Here is a 23,125-nt window from a genome sequence, read left to right as displayed (position 1 = left end):
CCCTCATTGTCCATCTCTTAAAATGAACCACAGCAGCTGAGACAAAAGACTGTGAGACTGGCAGACTGACCATTTGCATATCCACAGTTTTACTAAGCCTATCATTGTTAAACTGTGGTTACTATAGTGAGGCAATTATTAATTATTGTAAGGGTAACAACACTAACAACTTAGATTTTCAAAGGTGCATTCTGTCATAAAACATGTCATAAAAAATAAGAAACGAAATTAAAAACATTATTTTAATAACATAATTGTATCAATATAAATATTAAATAATTATTATTTTGTACATATTTTTAATCCAAACATTTAAATATCTCCTACTGCATGTGGTCTTATTATATAGGTTTCAACCAATGAGCGCGTCGCCTTCTACGCGTACGCGCCTCACACAAAGCGCGCACACAGACACAACTAACGGATTACCGGAGATGAATCACGGGCGTGAGGAGTCTGATCCATGAAGTTCCCTGAAACACCGGACAGGTCCGATAAGCAACATGAGCGAGAGATTTATGGTCGTGCCGGTCGATCAGGACGACGACGACGCGCGCGCAGGTGCTGACGGAGATTCCGTGTTTTTGGACACAGGTGCCGGTGAAGTGGAAATCGCACGGCGCCGGGGATCAGTGCCCATCCTCCAGTACAACAGAGAGCCCACCAGATACGGTGAGATGCGCATCTGACAGCGTCGAGTTTACGTGATAAGCGCTCAAATCTTGCACGCGTTTACACGAATTCAGTAGATGTCGCGCGCGTCGGTGTTTGACTGATCAGTCAGTAAACAAGATGTAAAAGTGAAGAAAACTTGGTTTAGTATGTATAGAACACATAAAGAGATCTGCGCGTTTACAATGATTGAGTTTATTGAGAGAGTTTTGTGTTTTTATATCCGTTTGTTTTGAAGCGTTACATTTCTCTCAGGAGGTTTAATTCTCTCAGGTCACGTTTCTTCTCTCTCGTCTTCAACACAAACTGATTTAAGTGTTTTCTGACAGGAATATCAAAAGTTGAAATGCTTAATTTGATAAATTCGTTATTTAGTTCACATTGTCTTTATTTGTAGTTTACTGTGTGCTATTAATTCAACTATTAGTATCAGCTGTCAGTCAAATATTGATCAAATATTCAGCAAAGATGAGTAATATTAGACCATGGTAAAGTGTACCATGGTAAATTACTACAGTTTATAGATCTTCTGCTTGTCAAGAAATTTTGCCTTTATGGTCAAGCAGATGTCATGTAGTTGAAGGATTTATTCGGTAAATTAAGTCTGATATGTGATTGATTTTAAACTCATAGGGGTGGTTTTTAGTCCCAGACTCAAATGCATGTTTAAGCTGCCTTCATTTAAAAACACCTTGCACTGGCGTATCTTAACATATATCAGTGTCATTGTTTTGTTTCAAAATGTTTTTATGAGGTATGTTTGTAAAAACATCTTTATGTTGACTGAATGAGAGCAAAGCTTCAGCAGGTCACAGTTTTTTATGAGCCATGAAGCTCATTTGGTTTTGCAGGAATAATTTTGGGCTCGTCATACTCAGCTGTCTTCATGAGTTTCCATGGTTAGACATCTACGTCTATCTGAAAATACTTAAACAAGGAATGATTTATGAGAGTCTGTTTTCATTTTATCTTAAGGCCTTTATTTGTTCATTAAATTGCATTTAAAATGACTGAGGTTAAGTAGTTTATGTGATTAAAAAAGAAGTCTACGTCTAACTGAATCCATCTAATGTCTTTTAAGAACATAATAACTCTCTAACCGGTGTCATATTTTATCTTTAATAGATATGAAAGCTTCCAGTTTGCCTCTCAATAAATTTAGCACTGGCAGTAATCGAAGGACTCTTTAAACTAAAGTGTATCGTGTCTACATTATAGCTCACGTCACAGTTTTTAAAGAAGTCTATAGTAGTCTAATTGTGAGAGTTGATCTCATGTTAATGTTATAAAGGTGGTCCAGGTGATCAGGAGTTCGCACTCACTTCATGTAATTTAATACAGTAAAAAAATCGAAGCTCAAAATCTTATTTCAAAAGTTTTCTTAAGTGTTAATTGTATTAAGGCTGTGTTATCAAAGGTAATTGTTTGTGATGGACACACTTTTTTGAGAAAAACATTAGTGTCATTTGGTTAGCGTGTAAAACGTCCTGCTGTTGGAAAAGTGCAAATAGGTGTCGTCTTCCAGATGGTTGGGCTGGGGGAGCGTTGGGTATGGTAAGCATTGGATTGGGTTACACACTCATTATGGGAGTGAAAAACATCACTATTCATATATTGCAATGCTCTCACAGACCTTTACTCTCAGACCAAGAACAATTCTGAGGCTTTACTTCTGCTTTATGCCTTATTAAGTACAGTTAACCATCATAAAACAAACAGCCACATGATGAATCAAAGTTCATTGTGGCCTCTCCATAGATTGTTGCAAACGCTCTCAGAAAAAAAAGGTACAAAAGTTGGGACAGTACCTTTCAAAAAGGTCCTAATATGTACAATTTTGGTACCTTTAAGCTACCAGCGTGTCTCTTTGAGGTATGCACCTTTTAGGTATAAGTGTACTTTTTGAAACTGTAACTTGTACTTTATTTTCTGAGAGTGCAGTTTTATGCATACATGGTATAAACATTCATTAAACAGCATAAAATGTTCACTGTTAAAAATGTCTGTATAAATTACAGTATTACTGGGTTTTACTGGCAACTAGCTGCCAGTAACTTACTGTAGATTTTTCATTACATTATGTTATTTACTGGCAACAATTTGTTCAAAGTTAAATGAACATGAAACATTTTCAATCTTTATCTTCTACAGTAAGTTACTGGCAACCAGCTGCACAATTACAGTTAATTTTTTTAAAGTGTAACATAAAAAGCATATTGTACATAACTAGTAACAACTACAAAACATTATTTTTGAAATGAAATGAAACAAAACAATTTTTGAAAAGTCATGCAGGCAATTAACTTTCATTCAATGTTTTCACTGTAAATTTTACACCATAACTTGTTTTTAAACTTATAAAAACAATTTTAATACAATATTTTACTGTAAAAGTACATGTGTACTGTGTGATACTGTAAAAAATTAGCTGTAATTATGCAGCTGGTTGCCAGTAACTTACTGTAGAAGGTAAAGGCTGAAAATGTTTCATGTTCATTTAACTTTGAACAAACTGTTGCCAGTAAATAACATACATGTCAAATTTACAGTAAATTACTGGCAGCCAGTTGCCAGTAAAACACTGTAATACTGTAATTTATACAGACATTTTTTACAGTGTATGGTACTTTGAACAGCCCTCCATTTTACATTATATTACAGTAGGGATGCTCATATCAGTTAATTTTCCCGACCGACAACCGTAGCTATTAATCCGAGCATTAACAGTTAACTTATAAGATTTTAATATGAAATTGTCATTGAGTAAAAATACAGTTGATGGTTGTCTGTGAACTAGTAAAAACAAAAGATTTAATTTGAACGTGCAAACAGCAGCGACAGATCAACAACAGAACCAGGATTCATAACATTATCAGATATTCACGCAACATTACCTTATTAAAAAGCACGCGATCAGTCCAGAGGATTAATATCCAAAAAGGGCAGATTGTCTCCGTTTCATCTACCACTAAAGCAGGATGCTTTTCAGAAAGTTTTGCTTTTGCGTCGTCTTTCTCCGTTTGTGCATAAAGAGAGATGTTTATGGACAGGGTCAGAGACCATCAGCGAACGTCTGTCCGGATGTGCGTGAGACGGACCGCGTTATCTTGCGTGGACACGCGCGCGTCTCCGTTCAGCTTCCAAACACGCATACAAATGATTACTTAATCAGACCTTCAAGGCAGCTATAATTTGTGTCATTTACAGGACATTCACAAATTAAAGATAGAAAAAAGTGGCGAAATGTCTGTCGGCTCATGACGACACGCACTATGTATTAACAAATATTTTTTTATTTTAACTGATAATGTTAATCGGTCATAAATTCTTACCTTCGGTTAACGGTTAAACGGTCAATGTGAGCATCCCTATATTACAGTAAAATTAAATGTAATGTCTTTTTAATTCTATCTCTGTTTATGTAAAGGTTTTATGGAGTTAACCAATTAACAGTTTTTACCATTTACGGTTTTATCGGACACAAGTGCGGTGATGCAATTACCCGTCTGGTCCGAACTTTACTTCCGGTTTCAGTTTTTTTAATGTCTGACTAGTTGCTAAACTAAACTCTTGAACAAATACCTTGTTGACAACAACAAATGTTTTGGTTTCCTAGGTAATCTACGTGTTGTTTATTTTGCTTGTTATATAAATAAACTACTTTAGGAGGACTTTGTTGTTATTTATTATTAGCGGAGTTTACCGGAAGTTACGTGTTGACCACGAAAGCTGCTTGTTTATGTTGTTACTGCTGAAACCGTCTATAGCATTCTTATATAATTTTTATGTTAAAATTTATTTTATTTACAGTGTGAGACTTTACTCTGAAACCTCTTTGCACAGGTGTCTTTTATGAACCCAGCACCACGGTATTATACTGTAAATATCCCAGTGCAAAGTTTTACGTGTACAGTGCACGCGTACCATTCTGAAGACGAAATTTGCATTACACGTGCTGTACACGGACCTCGTGTCTGTGTGAAAACAAAACTATACTTCTTAAATACTAATATAAATCAGGTTTGTTTGGGAAATAAAATGACTGTTCCAGGTTGGCATGTTTTGAACCTTGCAGGCAGTAATTCAAACTAAAAAAATATGTTCAAACTGATGTAAATTTGCAGCGAGTATTTAACTTGAGTTGCTTATAAGTTGTTGTGGGTTTGTTTCAAATAAAGTAGGCTGAATTATTTAAAAGGCCATATGACACTGCACATGTTTTAGTAAATATCACGTGACTTTCCAAAGACGTCAGTGCTGATTCAGCAACACTTTACCGAGCCGATATTCCTGAAAGTGCATTATGTTCATTTTCTTACGTCACATGTGTTTCCCGTGAAGTAATTTGAGACGAAAGCTTTACTGGTTTCAGCTCCGTGGGGTCATACATTAGTTCATGATGTCCACGTGTTGATGTTGGATGGATGAGAATGTGTAAATGAATGTGGTCTCCTGTATGTTATGTTATGCTATGATCCCATCGACTGGAGGTCATGTGTTGTTGGGTGGTTTCGAGGAGGGTAAAAAAGTAAAGAGGGAATTTATATTTAACGCATTTCTTCGTCAGGATACTGTTAAGGGCTGACTCAACAATCACATCCTTAACACTTATATTTGTGTTGGCTGTTTGTCTACATGTTCATAACAACAGTGGTGAGGTGTTCTTGTGCATCAGTCTTTCCAGTTTACTGCTAATCTTTTCCTCTCCTCGCATATAAACGAGATGCACGCCATCCAGTTTATTTTTGTGCCTTTGGGCAACGATAATTTTCAAGTCAAGGAGTTGTTTGTAACTTTATTGCTGTAATTGGCATCATACGATGACACATTTCTCCCAGTGCTCGTGTTCAGATGGTTGCTTTTGTTTACACTGGCTCTCTTTCAAACTGTAGTGAAATGCTTACATTGTCAACATTTAATGGCATCATACAAGCGCTTCAGATGCAAATAGTGTTTCAGAATTATTATGACAGTTCAGGTATTACCTTAAAGGTTCATGCTGATGGCAGTTAACAACACTGTCAAAGCAAATGTGAGTTGGCATTTTAAGGTGACGTTCGTGACAGATCTTTGGCTAATTTGTATAGTTGAGCAGACTTAATTTTTTTGCAAATGCTGCGGTGCGATTTGGTAGCTACCAATGGGCGTGCAGACAGCTCACACGATTCATAGTTTGATATAACGTCATACTGTAAATGATTAAGAACACTTATTAGAAACCAAGAGTACATGGATTACACAACATTTTCAACTTTTTACACACAACAAATGCGTTCTTTGGGCCTAAAATTGCAAACTTTTGAAAATGGGTTTCAAGTTTGTTTTTTAAAGAACATCTGATCTCTGTGTAATTGACAAAACGGAAAATTGTAACAACGGTGACAATGTTATGTGTTCAGACATCCAGTGACATCGCCAACTACTGGCCTGGAATGCATAATACAACGTTTTTAGTCATTTCCGGTTGTCAAAATGAGTATTATGCGAAAAACTGAATTTAAAAACTTTTACGTTTTTTACAATATTATTGCGTAAACATATCCTGAGTGACTCCTGTGATTAAGCTGCGTTTCCATCACCCTTTTAATTGCGCAAATTAACATTACAAATTAAAAATATGACCAATGGAAACACGTCAATTTCGCCAAAACTCCCATATATCGCAAAAAGTTTTAACTAGGGCTGTAACAATTAATCGTGTGTCCCATTTAAAATGCCTGTCTGAAATCAATTCTGAATCTCAAGGCTGCGATTCTGTGTTTCATGCACAGCTTGTGCGTGTACTACGGCATTTGGTCAGTAGGAAGTCCTTATCAATCTAAAATCATTATGAGTCTGAATCGTTTATAACGTGCATTTAAAAAAACAAAATCATTCAAAATTATTTATTATCATGAAAATACCTGAAACAATTTGAAGAACAGTGATATAAATATTCCTGTAGACATTTCCTGCAATAACGTTTGTAATGCTACTTCTTCTGTGGCACAAAGGGTGTTTTTGCACGAGAGCCCCCCTGGCTTTTGGATGTACCGGGATTTCACCGTAATTTATTAAAATTCATTCATTGAGAAAACACACATTTGCACGGTTAATCGTTACACCCCTAGTTTTTACGCTCGCATGATTTTCAGGTAATCGGAAATATATTTCGCAAAACCGCAATCGAAACAGTTTATTCACATTTTCAGGTTACCTGATGCAAGTTAGTCTCATAATTATTATTTGAAGATGACGTGGTATGAATCAAACCTCACAGAAACACTTCAATGCCTGTCTGCTCCCAAGTATAAATAGCTTTCCTTGCCGATTATTTTTGGATAACACTCCTACACCTCTTTTGATTTAAAATAATGTAATATTTCCTCCATGAAACATCTATACATTGTCGCTGCTAAGTAAAAGGGGCATTAATGTTTGGATAATAGTCTTATGTTTCCTTCGGTTAAAAATAATGCTTAGCAGTGGCGGCCGGTGACTTTTCGTGGGCGCTCAATGCGAAGTTCATTACAACATGTATGTAGCCCGTCATGTGTGTGGTTCCTTTTTTCAAAATATGTGTTCTGTGCGTCAAGTGCGTATATGTGCATCACGTGTGTTGTCAAAATAAATGGCTACTGCAGACGCGTCTAAAGGGTTTATGATAAAAGAGACGCTCGCGTTTGCCAGATACTCGCATAATCTCATGCGTAATCAGAGTTTAGTGTTAAGGGAGTGTCTTGGGTGTATTTTGTGAACGTGAGCGTCCCTGTTATCATAAACGGTTTTGACTAATTTTGACAAAACACGTGATGCACATGGTTCACATAACGCAACAAACACATATTTTTGAAAACGCAAGCAACACACATGAATTTGCACCCCTTGGATGAGCAGTCACGAGCCGCCACTGATGCCTAGTGCGGTGGATTTGATATTAGTAAACTTACCAACATCAGTCGACAGGATGTTGTAAATGACTTATAGGTTGAGTTTCAGTTGCTTATCATTGGTTAATGGAAATGCCGTTATTTTGCAATAGAAAATTACGTTAAAGTTTTGTGCAAATCACTACAGGAAACGCAGTTTGTGTAAAAGGAGCTTTAGAAAGTTTGTATCTGTGTAGACACAAGACTGCTGACTTGTGTTGCAAGAGATCTTTTGTCTCCATCTCTTCATCTTATAGTGTGTGTCGACTCTGGTTTGGAGACACATTAAGCCTTTCAATCACGTAATGAGTCATTTCATCTGAACTGTGTTAAGTCTTCTCTAAATAAACAAACTGAGACTCGAACTGAGGTCCACGGTTGAGAGTTTCCGCACTCATTCACATCATGGTAAAGAACAGAATGCTCTTGGCTCACGACCCTTTGTTTGTAATGTCTGCGTGCTTCGTCTCGCAAACATTGAAAGGAACTGGTGGTGCTTTATAAAGTTAGATAAACTTGCTGTCAAGATCAGCTTTATATTATATCTTCATTTGTGTTTGTGGATAAGAAGCACTATGTAGTTTTGCAAAATTAAAAGTTCATGTTGTTTCCAACACATATTACTTTCTTTTTGGAGCGTTGGTCGAGTGCGTTTTAAAGGGATAGTTCAACCAAAAATTTAAATTCTGTCATCATCTACTCTCATGTTGTTACAAAGCTGTATAAATTTGTCTGTCTGATGAACATGAATGAAGATATTTTGGGGAATGTTCTTAACCAGACCATTCATGAACCACATTCACTTCCATAGTAGGGAAAAATAATACTATGGAAGTGAATGGGGTTTATGATCGGTTTATGCATGTTTGTAACATCATGAGAGTAAGTAAATTATGACAATATTTTCATTTTTTGGTTGGTTAACTATCCCTTTAAAACCCATGGGATGTTCAGTAACCAGTATGATGCTGAAGAAAGCTGTCTACGTAGGAAGTAGTGAGCTCACTAGGTTTTGGAACACAATCACTGTCTAAAAACAGATCTGTGAGTCATGGCTAAAAATAAGTTGATAAACCTTTAATATCACGAACATGAGCTTTAGTTGTTGAGACTGTCGGGCTGTTTTGACCTTCGCCCTTTCCCCAGCATCCCATCATGTCTCATTTCAGAAAACTTCTCACAAAACTCTTGAAAAAGTAAGACACTGTGTGTTAAGCTGCAGAAGAAGTGTCACCTGATCCTGTCGTGTATGATCCGTGCATCTGTTGTGATATTTGAGATCTGTCATCACCTGGTTAAAGCTGCTCAAATAGTCTCCATCTGTTGACCGTGATATAGTTTTTAATAATTGTTTATATGAGCTGTATGGATTGGTGTAAATTCCTCATGTGTCATGTGAAACTGCGTGACATTTCTCTAGGATTCACCAAGTCCATTTTAGAAACATGAGATGCAGACAGTACACGTCATTTTCATTGCTTGACTGCGAGTCTGATTAAATCTAAAATAACTGGAACATTTGAGACTGTTTTGGTCTGGAAATATTACAGCAAGTCTATAGGATATAACACTGTGTTAAAATATGTGGAAAGTTAAATCAGGATTAGGGTGCGGTTTATAAGTGTTCCCATCCACTTTGTGGTCTCACTCAAGTGTTGTTACTCTGGCGTGGTACAGAATAATCGATTGTAATGAACGTTCAATGAAGCAGAATATGATAAAGAAATACTTGCAGAGATGTTTAGAGACCAGTTTGGTTTTCCATTGACTATCACAGGGTGGCAGCAGAGTTCTGTGTAAAGCAGAGGTCTTCAACCTTTTCAGACCAAGAACCCCTTAATGAATAGAGAGGAGGACCAGGGACCCCAAAACATGTATCAAATCAAGACTGAATTTACATACTTAAAGATATTTATGTTATGAAGATATTTAAAAAATGTTTTTTTGATATACACAGTCACATACTCTTAACATTCTACATACAGTATGGGAACCTTCATTTTAATCAAGTTTTTTATTACCCCGTATCTGGCACTGTCCCGTGAGCAGGACACCTGAGTTTACTTCAATATTTTGCATGTAAATTTTAATCTATCACAATAAATTTTATATCGTTGGAAAGGTATAATAATGCAGTTGTCATTTTTCAAAACCTTTTAGCAGTAATAATAATGCAGTAACAGTCATTTATTAATTTGTGACAATAGTATGCAGCACCTAGTGGCCGTTGTTGGTAAAACCACTGAAAGTGTAACACAAACCTAATTTTTTGTGATTTTTTTGCATAAAATATATACTTTATTACATCATTTTTATTTAGTACAATAAATGTAAACTGCTATGAACATTTATTTAATAGTTTCACCTCCACGAAGTGGACGAAAAAAGTCTGATTTTAAGACCCCTTTAGGGTAGAAAAAGTGCTATACAAATATACGACTCAAATATATTTATGTACCCCTCAATCATCTTAAACTAAGATCTCTCACTTTTATGCTTGTGTTGTGATGAGTGATTGTTTTAGCTTTTACATTTTTATTCATTGAATTCATTGTTTAAGGCACCACCAAGCTTGTCAATGTGGAGGAAATGAGATCAGACCCAACAGGCCGAGCTTTCTGGGCTGGTTTTGGTATTTGTTTGCATCTGTAGGAAGTTAGTTTCCTTTCACAAATGTTCGTCCTGTGGTGTGCACTGTACAGAAATTGCACACATTTGTACCTTTGGACATTTTGGTGTTGAAAGGTTGTGACGTCTATTGACATGAAATGGCACATTTAGATTTCCTCGTAGTTATAGCTTAAAAAATAATGTTGATTGATTGATAACCATGGATTTTATTTCAATCTGCTTTCCAGAAAGTGTTGCTGGCTGCTATACCTCGTGTTTATTTGGCTTTAGTTATAAAAGTGCACAAAACGTTATCCTACATTTGGATATATAGTAATATAGTATTGTACAGTGATGTCATATATTGTGTTGAAGTGAAACTTTGCAGGATTGAAATAATTTTATGTAACTTATGCCAGTTTTAGTTGCACAGAAAAGGGAAGCCCTATGCTTTTGCAATACTCTGACATGTGTTTTGAAATGACTTTGGTGTAAGATTTATGACCCACTTTATGTTCAGACCTCTTCGGATGGATGGACATAAATAAAAACAAAGGATAATTGGAAATGTCTTGGTGTTATGGAGATAAGAAAGCAAAATGTTTCACCTTTGGGCTGTTATGTTTACAGTCATGTGTCTGTGCATTAAATGGAGATGGTACACACATTATTTACCCAACTAGTAAAAAGACGAATAGGTCTGTAGGAAACTTTATGTAGCTTATTTTCATATACAGTACATTTTCTCTTTGTGTTTTGCAGAGAAAAGGAAAATGATAAGGCGTACATTGTTGCTTCCTATAACTTAAATTCAATATAATTCACAGAGGTTTTAAAATAGCTGTTAATGTTGAGCAATAATGGGTTTAAGAACACAGCATCAGTTTGTTTCATAACCACCATGTTATTGGCTGATTTCTGTGTTGGTGTTATTTTTATCATCATGACCTGATGGGTTTGACCGTCAAGTCCTTCAGCAGCGTGATGATGGTGTGATGGGTAATCTGAGGTCTGTCTGCTCTGAACACTGCAGTGTAATTGAATCTCAAGTGCTGGACTCCCAGAACAGCAGGACATGAGTGCATCTTTTGTGTGTGTTACCTCACGAGGGCTCTTTCAGATAAACCTGGTGCCTCACGGTCCTGCTCGGTTGGATGAATGTTCTGCATGTCAGGTTGACTGTGTGGAATGTAAAATAAATCACTACTGATAACAACACAGACTTATCTGCTTATCTTTTCTGGCTTAAAACCTCACGAAACACTTCCTGCATTATTCCTGCTATAGAAATAAATCTTTCAGAGCTTGTTGAGGAGAGATGGGCTTTTCCTTTCCTATATGATTTGGCTGGCAAATGATAAAAAGAAAACATTGGGTTTACATTGATTGAGAAATATAAGGCATAATATCACAGACTTCTGCAGAATATCATTGACATAGCAATGCTTATATTTAAATACATCTGTTTGGATGCATAACAAGATTTACTGGAGTAGTTAAGTGTTGTGTCTTCATTTATCTAATATCTGGTAGAGCTGTGATGATAAATCGCGTTTCCCATTAAAAAGACCTGTCTGAAATTGATTCTGAATCGCAAGGCTGCGATCATGTGTTTCATACGCAGGTTGTGCATAAACTACAGCGTTTCGGTCAATAAAAATTCCTTATCAATCTAACGTTAAAATCATCATGAGTCGTTTATAACGTGCATTTAAAAATAGCAACACTCATTAAACAAAATCATTCAAAATATTCTTTATTATCATGAAAATACCTGAACAATTTGAAGAACGTGGAATAGTGTTTGTAATGGTACTTCTTCTGTAGCACAATTGGAGTTTCTGCACGAGAGCGCCCTCTGGCTTTTGGATATACCGTAATTCATTAAAATTAATTCATTGAGAAAACGTGTATTTGCACGATTAATCGTTACAGCCCTAATACACAATTTGTCCTTAAGGTTTAATATTATACCCCAAAAGGTACAACATCTAAATGTGTAGGTACAAAAATTAACCTTTGAGGGTACCACCCCACATCAGTTAATGTAAAGTTTTATACCTATTTTAAGAACATGGCAGTTTTCCCAAACATGGCTTATCCTAGTCTCAGACTAAAATGCATGTTTGAGCTGCCTTAATTTAAAAACAGCTTGCACCGATGTATCTTAAAGTACATTGCTAAAAACCATGTTATTTTGTGTATGTGGTATAATACAATGTGTTTGCAAAAAACACATTATTCTCCACATACCGTACATTTTTGGAGCTCCAGATATCCCGTCTTCCTGAAACGGACTGTTTTGTACAAAACTCATCGATTTAAAAAGCTCTGTTTCTCTGATTGGCCAGCTAATCTGTACGTTGTGATTCGCACGAATAACTCTGACGTCAGCCAGAAATGTGACGCTCCTTACCATGTTTGAAAGATTCGGTCACAATGCAATACTAAGTAAGGAATAATTATACTACACTTATACCACGGTTACCAAAAACATTGCTCTGGTGTCTATTTTTAAGACATTTAAAAGGTTAGGTGTGTGGTTTACAGAAAAATAATAAACACTCATGGAACATTTCTCAGCCAATCAAAATAAAGCATTCAACAGACTCATGGTATAACAGGAGTTTACTTATAGGCTACAGTATTTACTACGTTACCAATCCCAGGAAGTAAACAATTGCCTATAATCTTACAATGTTTGTTGTAGTCCAAGAAAAGAGATTTAATTTGGAGATGATAACTCACGTCATCATTTACTTTGGTGTTTGTACCTTTTGCATATCATTAACATATACACACTTAATGTACACACCAAAGAAAATGTAAAATCGTGAATTGGACAATAGGTGCTCTTTAACATATACAGGATCAGTGAGATGCACACCAGTATTGTTTTTTTTTTGTAAGGTATGTTTGTAAAAACTACTTAAATGTCCTAATATAACTAAGGGCTAGTCATGGATTAATCTAAACCTTGTCCAGTAAACTTCCCCAAAGAGTAAGAGCTATAAATTCTTGTATAGCAGAGGCCAAGTCATCTCCTTTTAGATTTACAGAGATTACGGAAAATACGCGGAAAATGCATCCGTGATTTGTCTGGGATTGTTTGATTTTTGGTTTATTCACACTGCCAATCATTTTCTGGAATCTGTGCATGCATTCACACAAATACTGTAAAGATCCCGTAAAGACACAAGACGTATTTAAAGTCCTGCACTTGGTATGTTTTTTCCACAGCATCTGAAGTTTTCTAATTACCCGTGATTTCAAGATCATAAGGAGCGTGTGATGTTTGCAGACATTTCTCTTTATAAATGTTGATCTTTGTTGTCAGAGAGCTTAACCATTATTTCTTGTTGCCATATCACGCGTGTCCTCACTACTTCATGCCCCTTACGGCATTGTTTCTGCCTTGTTCACACAGAATGCTTTCCGTGAATTTTACGGTAATGTCTTATTTACAGGAGCAATACAAGAACATTTTCAGGATGTGTTTGTGTTCACAAAAGCCTCTCTGCTAATTTACCTAATTTTTCTGGGAACAAGGTGCTGTGCGAATGGGATATTAAACATGTTATTACATAAATGTTTGATCTTGATTGCTGACTTTCCTTTCCTGGCATAGTTTAAAACATTGTTAGGACATTTTGCTATAAAACCGCATGTTTACTGAGGACATATTGTTCTTAGTCTAAAAACATTGCATTGCAAGAATACAAAAGGTGTTCCCACATCTGTTGCGTAACACTTGAAGAATAACAAAATCCAATTTTACTATAAAAGTTTCTGTAGACGTTTCTCATCATCAGAACAGAATACAGATAAGACTACATGAACATTTTTCTCATACTTTAATTTAAACCTCTCCGTACATTTTTATAACCCACATGTCTATCAGAAGTTAATCTCAAACGTTTCAGGCTGCCAGTGCAGGCATGTCTTTGAAGTGCACGTTACGGTCATAAAAAAAAACATTTTATGTCACGTCACAGATTGTTTATCTAGACTAAACGTTCCTGTAATAAATAGCTATGCTGTTGGACTGCTTTATGATTGACTGTTGTAATCTTGGTCTTTATGTTTTACATGTGAGCAAGTGCCATTACAGGTGTGTGTAGGCTGGCAAAAACTTGTTTATAGCCACCTGTACTGCTTAAAGTGTTGTCATGATGTCATTTCTTTCATTCCAGTTTCATGTATAACAAATAAGTCAGCAAATGCTAGATTGAAAGTGTAGGAAAAAATGAAAGTGAATGGTGAGATTCAGAGCACATAAGTGCAAAGTTTAAAAGTATTTTGTAGTAAAAACCAAACTGAGTCAACTGCATTCCTGCCTAACCGTTATGTTCGTAACCCTAAAGTGATTCTAAATCCGTCTCTCCCGAACATCAAACGACTCACTGGAAGTTTCTTAATCAATAGCTTCCTTTATCTCGTGTCTTGTTGTGTCTGTGGAGGTTCACACAGCCAGAAGAAAAAAAGGAGGAGGAGGCTGAGGCCGGCCCACAGGGGCGGAGAAGTGCCGTCTCCTTATTTGGAGAATTCTGGTCACATGTGCAACCCGGTGTCTATGAGATATGAGCACAACTGAGAACTTCGAGCCACAACTTAAACAAGCCACCGCGAGAGGGTGAAACAGACGGAGGTCAGTTTGTGATAAGAAGTGGTCTCGCTCAAGAGACGCACGGTGAGAAAATGCCCACCAGCTTTACCGTGGTTCCCGTGGATGATGGCAGAAAGTCAGCGCAGGAAGACACGGATGATAGCAACGTCCTGAAAGAGGAAGATGAAGAAACCGAAGGTGAGCCGTGCCCTCGGGACTTTTCTGGAATCCTGTGTCTGTATCCAAACACAGCCCAGCTGGATATGCCTCGGGTTATCCAAACGGGTCGCTGGCTGTGGTTTCTTTGTCTTTGTGTCTCTTTCTCTCGGCATGACGTGAACACGCCTTCTCATTTTTTTCCTCTTTTCACACATGTGTGCTAAAAGCATGTGCTGAAGACAAGCTCATATGGGAGTGTTTTCACTTTGTTCCTCTTTGCTTCACATGTTCATTCATTCATTCATTTTACACACTGAACTTCATCAACTCACAAACTGAATTATGGCAGTATTTGCCTGTTTATCGCATCATTGATGGTGATGTTCTTGATGTGGCTATTATTATATTCAGCAACATGGCATCAGTTGTTGTTTCTGAGTGCCATCTAGTAATATTATACTTTCCTGAGTCAGGCAATACATGATTTTTTTATGATAAATGATTAAGCAGTATATAAAATCATTTTGATATTTATGAAGTAGTTTGTGACTATTAGGATCCTTGAGGAACACATCACAAGACTCATTGTTTGATCTCTGTCTCACATCCCACAAGTACGTTTGACATCGCTTTAACAGCGTCACTCATTTAAACTATTTATGACGTTTTGCATTTACTATTTTGAATCTAGTTATGTTTAAATTTGCGTACTTTAGATTGAAAGAATTCACTTATAAAGCAAACACAAATACATGTGTTTATGTACACATGTATTTTTTAAGCTAAATCGCTCAGCTCAAGTGCTTGCTCCAGGTCAGTACTGCGGTATGCTGATATGGACCAAAGGTCAATGAGTTCATCTGCTAATGAAGATCTCTAAGTAAGCGTAACTGTTTGTCATTGTACGGATTATTTTATGTTTTTTCTCTTGATAATCGATACCATACCTTTCAAATACGGCCTAAAGTTTACAGATTATGTAAGTTGTACGTTGTGCAATGGTTGTTTTTCTTCGCCGTCTCTCCTGTGAGGTGGGATACAGATTGCAGTCAATGTTATTGATCGACCTTGTTTTTGGCTTCCTGTTGATTCCCAATTGGGGAAGTTAAGACCCCACCCATCAAAATTCAGCAGAATAATTGTTTGTGTTTGTTTTATTTTGCACTGCCCAGTTCATGATGTCGAAATAAATTTGATTTCAAGCCAGTTCTCAGGGGTTGATGGGAATCTGGACTAACAGTTTACACTATAACCACAAAGCCTCCTTTCAGATAACTCCCTAAGTTTCTGCCCGATTACACATTACCGAGTCTGACAGCTGTATCCAATTATCCTCCAGCTCCACCCCATGAAAAAGACGACCTGAAATTGAATAACAGGGTAACTGTAAACCGTCTCAGCATCTGCTGTATCTGCTCAAAGCTTTCACGCTTCGGTCGGCCAGAATAAACACGCTCACGTGGACTTTTGTTTGGATTATGGAGTTGTCCAATAATTAAAGTTTGACCGAAACGTTCCGTTCAGGATTGCATGTACGTAAATGCAAATCGAACAACAACAGTGATTGTTGTGCAATAAAGTAAGCCAGCAGATATTGGCATTGTAGAAGGAAAACAGGTTTGGGGAAATCTGGGTTCATGTTTCTGACGTTTTGCTGATTCAGCTGCATGCGTTGACTAAAAACATCACATTTAAGTGATTCAATAGTGATGTATTTATACAGAGTCTGTGTGGGTTATAGTCACGAACAGATCACTTGTAAAACTGTGTCTTTAAAACCCATGATATGTTTATACTCTTTTATGTTTATAGCAGTCCAGATGTTTGTGTCTAAATGTGGGTATATGGGCAGTGGGAGTATCGTGGTATCTGTTGGTATGTAAAGGTCATTCTCTCATAGACAGATATAGCTTGTGCACATGCTTTCATCCCTTCATGTCACTCGCCGTTTACCACAACCGTCTATAAAAGGGAACTCCTGCTTTCTAAATGGATTTGTTTGCTTGTGAAGGATATTGAATAAGACAGAGTTCAAAAACAGAAAGATGTTGTTAAAGCATATGGCAGAAACTTATCCAAAGTGACTTATAGCCTACAGTGCATTACAAGGTGTAAATTTTTATCAATATGTGTGTCCCCAATGCTTCTATCAACCTAAAAAAAATGTAAAAAAACAACCAAGTAACTTAGTTTTGGTAAACAATTCTAAAAAAAATCACCAAAATGAAGTCCTTGGCAACTGCAGCCAGAAATATTTTTGTGATATATTAATGGGAAATTTACAAAATATCTTCAATGAACATACAAAAACAAGAAAATCGAGGTAAAGCAATTATTGTGCGATTAAAACATAAATTGCATGCTGCTGGACTGATGTGTTTGTAAGGCACATCGAAGGCACCACTGCTTTGACTCGTGTAGCCTATTGCAATACTTAATAAAAAGGTTAAATAAATGCATGTTTTCAAGTCACTAAGTAATCATGTTGAATAATCGTAATTATGATTTTTAACAAAATATTCATGTTTATAAATTTTGCACATAATCGAGCAGTCCTAATGGTTGATCTTTACTTGATATTCTAATGATTTTTGGCATAAAAAAAGTTTTACCCATGAATTTTTGCATTTTGCTACAAATAAAGAGTTTGGTTCCAAAACACAATAAATCCATTTTGACTAATTTCGGTAAAAATGTGTTTTCTATACCAAGAAAGTGACAAGATAAAAATCACAATTTTCTGTTACAAACTTTCACATAGCATCTTTAGGTTATAAAAACAAAGGTTTTTTTCAAAATTTATTTTATTTATTTATTTAATGTTTATTTGACATGGACAGATGCATAAAACATTGCTTTATAAAAAATACAAAGTAGATGTCATGCATACAGGTTTATAGCCAAGACTAATTTGCAACCCATGTCCCTGGTTAGGCTTGTAAGGTTAAAACAGAGATTACAAAGTATTAAAGCACAAATTTATAGCTATTAAAATACATACAATAAATACATAAATAATGTTGGCTTAAATAGATGTAGTAATCACTATAAAACAGAATCTAAACAAATTTAACATACAAGTACATTGAGTTGTAGCCTGTATAGTCAGTGTTCACAAAGTGGTTTCAGTTTCAGGCATTGCTTTAAATGTGTTTTAAAAACCTTGAGCTATAAATCTATTGAATCAATATATAAATGTGCATTCATCTTTGTCATGTTATATTCATTTAGTTGACTAGTGGTATACACTGATAAAAAAATAAACATTAATGACATTAATCAAAACGCTTACTTTGTCATATTAAGAACACTGTCATTGCTGCTGTCATCCTTGGGACGTCGTCGCTGAACTTTTTTGACAGCGATCAGCTGTAAAATGTTTTGGTCCTGCTCGATTTCCGTTGACTTTGCGTAAAATAATGAAAAGTTTTTCATAAGATCCTCTGGGGTCAATGTGTTAGCATGACAGCTACGTTACGACACATATCCATACGCCTCTTCATCATGTCACAGAAATGTCATCCACCAGCCCCTGTAACTTCAGCCAGATGTGAAACACGTAATGTAGAAATATGTGACCTTCAATCACACCACACCCGAGTTACACAACATCACAGCCTGCAGCTGCTTTAATACATGAGAACAAAACCAGAATCCATGCCCTCCACCCATACATTACTGTAAAGTACATACCGTGACAAACTGTTTCTGCACCGTCTGTTTTTGAATGAAATAAAAATCCAAATATAAAAACTCTAGTAATATAATGATCTTTAGACACATGCTGTTATTGTTTACTGTTATGATGTTTGGAAATGAACACATTAGCATATGCTATAGGCTCTTACAGTATACTTTATGCTATTTAACATGCATGGGCACCTGACAGCAAACATTACGGTTTTCTTTTTTCAATCTAAATGAAACAAATCCAGGTCCAGATTCTTCGAGAAGTTTCTTGAATAGTTTGATCTGAAGTTCTTGCATCTGTTGTTTCATACCGAACACTTTAGTTCCTGTTTCCTGGCCGGCTGTGTGTCCTCTGCTCTGCCCAACATGTGCTTCAGCTGATAAGAGTCGTTGTGCGTTTCCCTTTCAATCCGGCACAGTGACCTGACCGCTCAACATCCTTTAACACCACTTTCTCTTTCTCACGTTTCTCCTCTCCCGGTTTTCCTTTTGAATCCAATCAAGACAAACAGTTGTGACCCAGATTGTGAAAACCCATCTGGAGTCATTTTTACTTACAGTAATGTAAATAACATTTCTATTAACTCTATATGACGATAAAGTCATGCGATCTTTAACTGGAATGCCGCCCAAAAAACATAAAATTAAGATTACGTAGGGAAATATCATGTTGACTTGTAATGGACTGGATTTTTGACAGATCTGATCACTGCCAGTCTGTTTCAGCTCGATGCTCATTTAATGAACTCTTGTGTCTGTACTCAAATCTTGTTTATATGTTAGACGTGGGTTTGGTTACGGTGCTGCTTGGCTTTATCTGTTTTCACCTAAATATTGTTAGTATGCATTCTGAAATATTTGATTGATATATTAGTCTGAGTATAGGCCTACTAGATTGTATTATTTTTTAAGATAGTGTGAATGGTACTTTGGTAAATGTTCTGGGAGAAATGTTCTCAGAGTTTTCCTGAATTTAAGTCTAAGGAGTTTTTCATCCACGTTATTATAGAAATACTTCACTTTCATAAAAAAAATGCAGATAATTTACTCACCCTCATGCCATCCAAGATGTTTATGTCTGTTTTTGTTTTTTTCTTTTAGAAAAATATTCCAGGACTTTTCTCCATAAATTTAGTGAACCTCAACAGTTTACAGTTTCAATGCAGCTTTAAGAGCATAAGGGTCTTATCTAGCAAAATGATTGTCAAGTACTTTTAAACAACAACTTCTCGTCTTGCACTAGTTGTGTGATGCGCCAGCGCGACCTTACAAATTACATAATCATGTGGAAAAGGCATGTGTTACACATACGAAACACACACTTGTGGATCATTTTAAAGGGCACCTATTGTCCGATTCACGCTTTTAAATTTCCTTTGGGGGTCGTACATTTTGCATATCGTAAACGTACTAACACACACTTACACACCAAAGTAAACAGTGACGCGAGTTATCAACTCCAATGTAAATCTCTTTTCTTGGACTACAACAAACACACGGATTGTAAGCAACACTTTACTTCCTGGGATTGGTGATGTAGTAAAGACCGACATTATAATAATAGGCTTTATGCCCAGCTGCACTACTTCCTGAACTTCAGCCAGCTCCTTGTTTCCTGTCTGCCATTATTGGACAAACTGATTAATCCAGGTGCGTCTGATTATTGTTGTTGTGAGTACTGAGGTCAGGCACACCTGGATTAATCAGTTTGTCCAATAATGGCAGACAGGAAACAAGGAGCTGGCTGAAGTTCAGGAAGTAGTGCAGCTGGGCATAAAGCCCATTCCTCTCGCTTCTGACTCACAGCCTGTAAGTTAACTTCATTTAGCAGCTGTATCTTTCAAACATGGTAAGGAGCGTCACATTTTCGGCTGACGTCAAATGTTTTCAGACCAATCACAATGTACAGTTTAGCTGGCCAATCAGGGACAGTTTTGTATAAAATCTCTGCTTTTTAGGAAGAAAAGGAAATCTGGAGCTACAAAAGTGTACGGTATGTGGAAAATAATGTGTTTTTTTAACCAAATACACAAAATAACATTGTTTTTTAGCAATGAAATAGGTGCTCTTTAAACAATAAACTGACACAAAGACATGAATTAGTATCATGACACATACAACAACATCTGAACGCTCCACTTTCTCCACACTTATAAACACTTCAGCGGTAGTTTCACATACATCATGCATGACCTTTCGATGTTATTATTACATAATATGTAAGATCACGCTGGTGCATTACACGGCTAATGCAAGACGAGAAACACTTTTTTGGCTTTTGTTTTCGCTAGATAAGACTCTTATGTCTCGGTTGGGATCGTTTAGAGCCCTTTGAAGCTGCATTAAAACTGTAAACCGTTGAGGTCCACTAAAGTCTAAGAAAAATCCTGCAATGTTTTACTCAGAAAAATGAGTTCTAGACTGAACAAAGAAAGACATAAACATCTTGGATGACATGGGGGTGAGGAAATTATTTGATTCTTTTAAGTATTCCTCTGATTCTAATAATTTTGTAGGTAAAGTTACATCTTATCTCTTGACCTTTATTCATATCTCTAGGACAAAAACTGATGCATACTGAAGTTTGGCAATCACATGGAAATGTGTACATGAGGTGTACTGTACATACTGTATTCACAAAGAAAGCATCAGTGTGGTCTAAAGTTCGCTCTTGTTTTTCATACAGACCGTCTCTATGTTCTGGTCTTTGTCAGGATTGTAATCATAGACAGTTGTGTAGAGATTTCCAGCATTTTTGTGAACACGTGTAACTGTAATGTAAGCCAGTATATCACTTGATGGATCTTGATGTTGTTCTGTATATTTCCATGTTCTCTGTCAGTAGCCTCTTTTCTTTCGTTGAAACACTTTTTAAATCCTCTTGTTAGTGCCGCTGTGCTGATTCACTGCTCCCATTACCTCAAGATGAAATGACTTCTGCACTTTTACAGCTCTGGCTGACGCACAGAATTCACAGCTGCTTCTGGAGTCAATTAAAACATAAATGACCTTCTCTTGAAAGGAAAGAAATCATGTTTCATGTCTAAAAACTTTCTATAGGTTTACATTTTTAATTCTTTTAGAAAAGAGCAATTTGTTGTTGTACTGGACAGACGTCATCATAATTACAAAGCATGCAAACTACTTACTTACTTAATGAATACGGCACGTGATGTATGACGGTATGATTTGTTGTGCACATTACGTAGTCATCCAGGTATTTAATTCAAAAAGCATAGCATGCATACTACTGTATAATAATTGTACACTAAAAAATCCCAAAGCTGGGTTGAAATTAACCCAGCATTTTTAGGTTAATGCTGTTTTGAAGAGTGCGTATGACTGATTTATAGCTCATCCATCATTCACTGACCCCATCTGCTGGTCAACCTGTGTTGTTTATAGAATAGTTTACTAGTTTTTTTGGCCTTTATTTGGTTAATTGACTGATGCTCTTTGTTAAAATGCATTGCATTGCTTTTAAGTTTCATACAGTATATAGGCTTGTAGACAGCATCTGTATGTCTGATAGAGATTGATTTCTGTTGAGACCGTGTATAAAATAACATTCTTGTCTTCCTGCTCGTCTGCTGCTCGTTCAGAGGAAATGAATGTGATGGAGAGCTCGTGACCGATAAAAGTAATGATTGTTAGACAGATCGAAACCTCAGTGCTTGACCTCAGGCCAAAACCCCACGATGATGAAAGAACCACAGTCACCATTCAACATGACCACTGTTTTCATTACTACTGAAACTACTAAATTATAAATGGCATTTTATGGGAAACATTTATTGCAAATTTGAAAATAAGAGATAAAACGTAACTTTTAAAGGAATTATTAAAAATTATTATTAATAATTATTATGCAATTATTAAAAAAGAAATTAGTTTGAAGAACAAATTTATATATAATATTTATATAAATATTTATTATTTATTAAATGATTATTTGTGGTATTCTGGGGTGATAAAGAAGATGAGTTAACATTTGTAATGCGTCAGTGGTTTTGTATGTTAAGTGTTCTTAAGTGGAGTGTGTCAGATTGCTTATCAACCCCCACACATGCAGCCTCCGCAATCCCAGCATCCTCTGTTATATAATGAGCACTTCTTTAACCTGAAGGATTTTTATACAGCGTCATAGCAGAACCCTTAACACTTAACAGGTATAAATCCAAATACATGATGTATGTTTGATTTACAGTTTTGTGTCAGACTTTATACGTTGTACTTTTTTATTTTTTCATTTTCATTTGGTTTTATTCAAGCACTCCGGGTTCAGCTCCTCATGACACATTTGATGCTTGTACGAGTTATTTTTGTGTCTAATTTTGAGTCAGTTTTGTAAATAAAGTTTTTGTCCTGCGTGGGCTTTATCGGTGCTGCTATGTTTTATAAAAAGGATGGGATTTGGTTAATCTGGTTAAGTGATTACTGCCTAGTTCACATGATAGTGAAGAGACACTAAATGACCAAC

General features: G+C 36.3%; 1 protein-coding gene across 6 annotated transcripts in view; it reads left to right on the top strand.

Moving 5' to 3' along the window:
* The first annotated feature begins 418 nt into the window (after nt 1-418).
* slc12a7b (solute carrier family 12 member 7b) overlaps nt 419-23,125 on the top strand; it is a 62,591-nt gene continuing 39,884 nt past the window's right edge. For 2 of the 6 annotated variants that reach the window (XM_055182967.2, XM_055182966.2), the window contains exon 1: nt 419-672. In XM_055182967.2, coding sequence (XP_055038942.2) covers nt 504-672 — 169 coding nt within the window. In that variant the 5' untranslated portion in view covers nt 419-503. Of the gene's footprint in view, nt 673-14,755; nt 14,995-23,125 lie in introns of those variants that run through there. The other 4 variants (XM_055182970.2, XM_055182969.2, XM_055182968.2 and 1 more) reach the window with 3 other exon arrangements.

The sequence above is a fragment of the Misgurnus anguillicaudatus genome, chromosome 25 (genome assembly GCF_027580225.2).
Source record: "Misgurnus anguillicaudatus chromosome 25, ASM2758022v2, whole genome shotgun sequence".
NCBI classification, from domain to species: Eukaryota; Metazoa; Chordata; class Actinopteri; order Cypriniformes; family Cobitidae; genus Misgurnus; species Misgurnus anguillicaudatus.
This window is presented reverse-complemented; position numbering and strand designations above follow the sequence as displayed.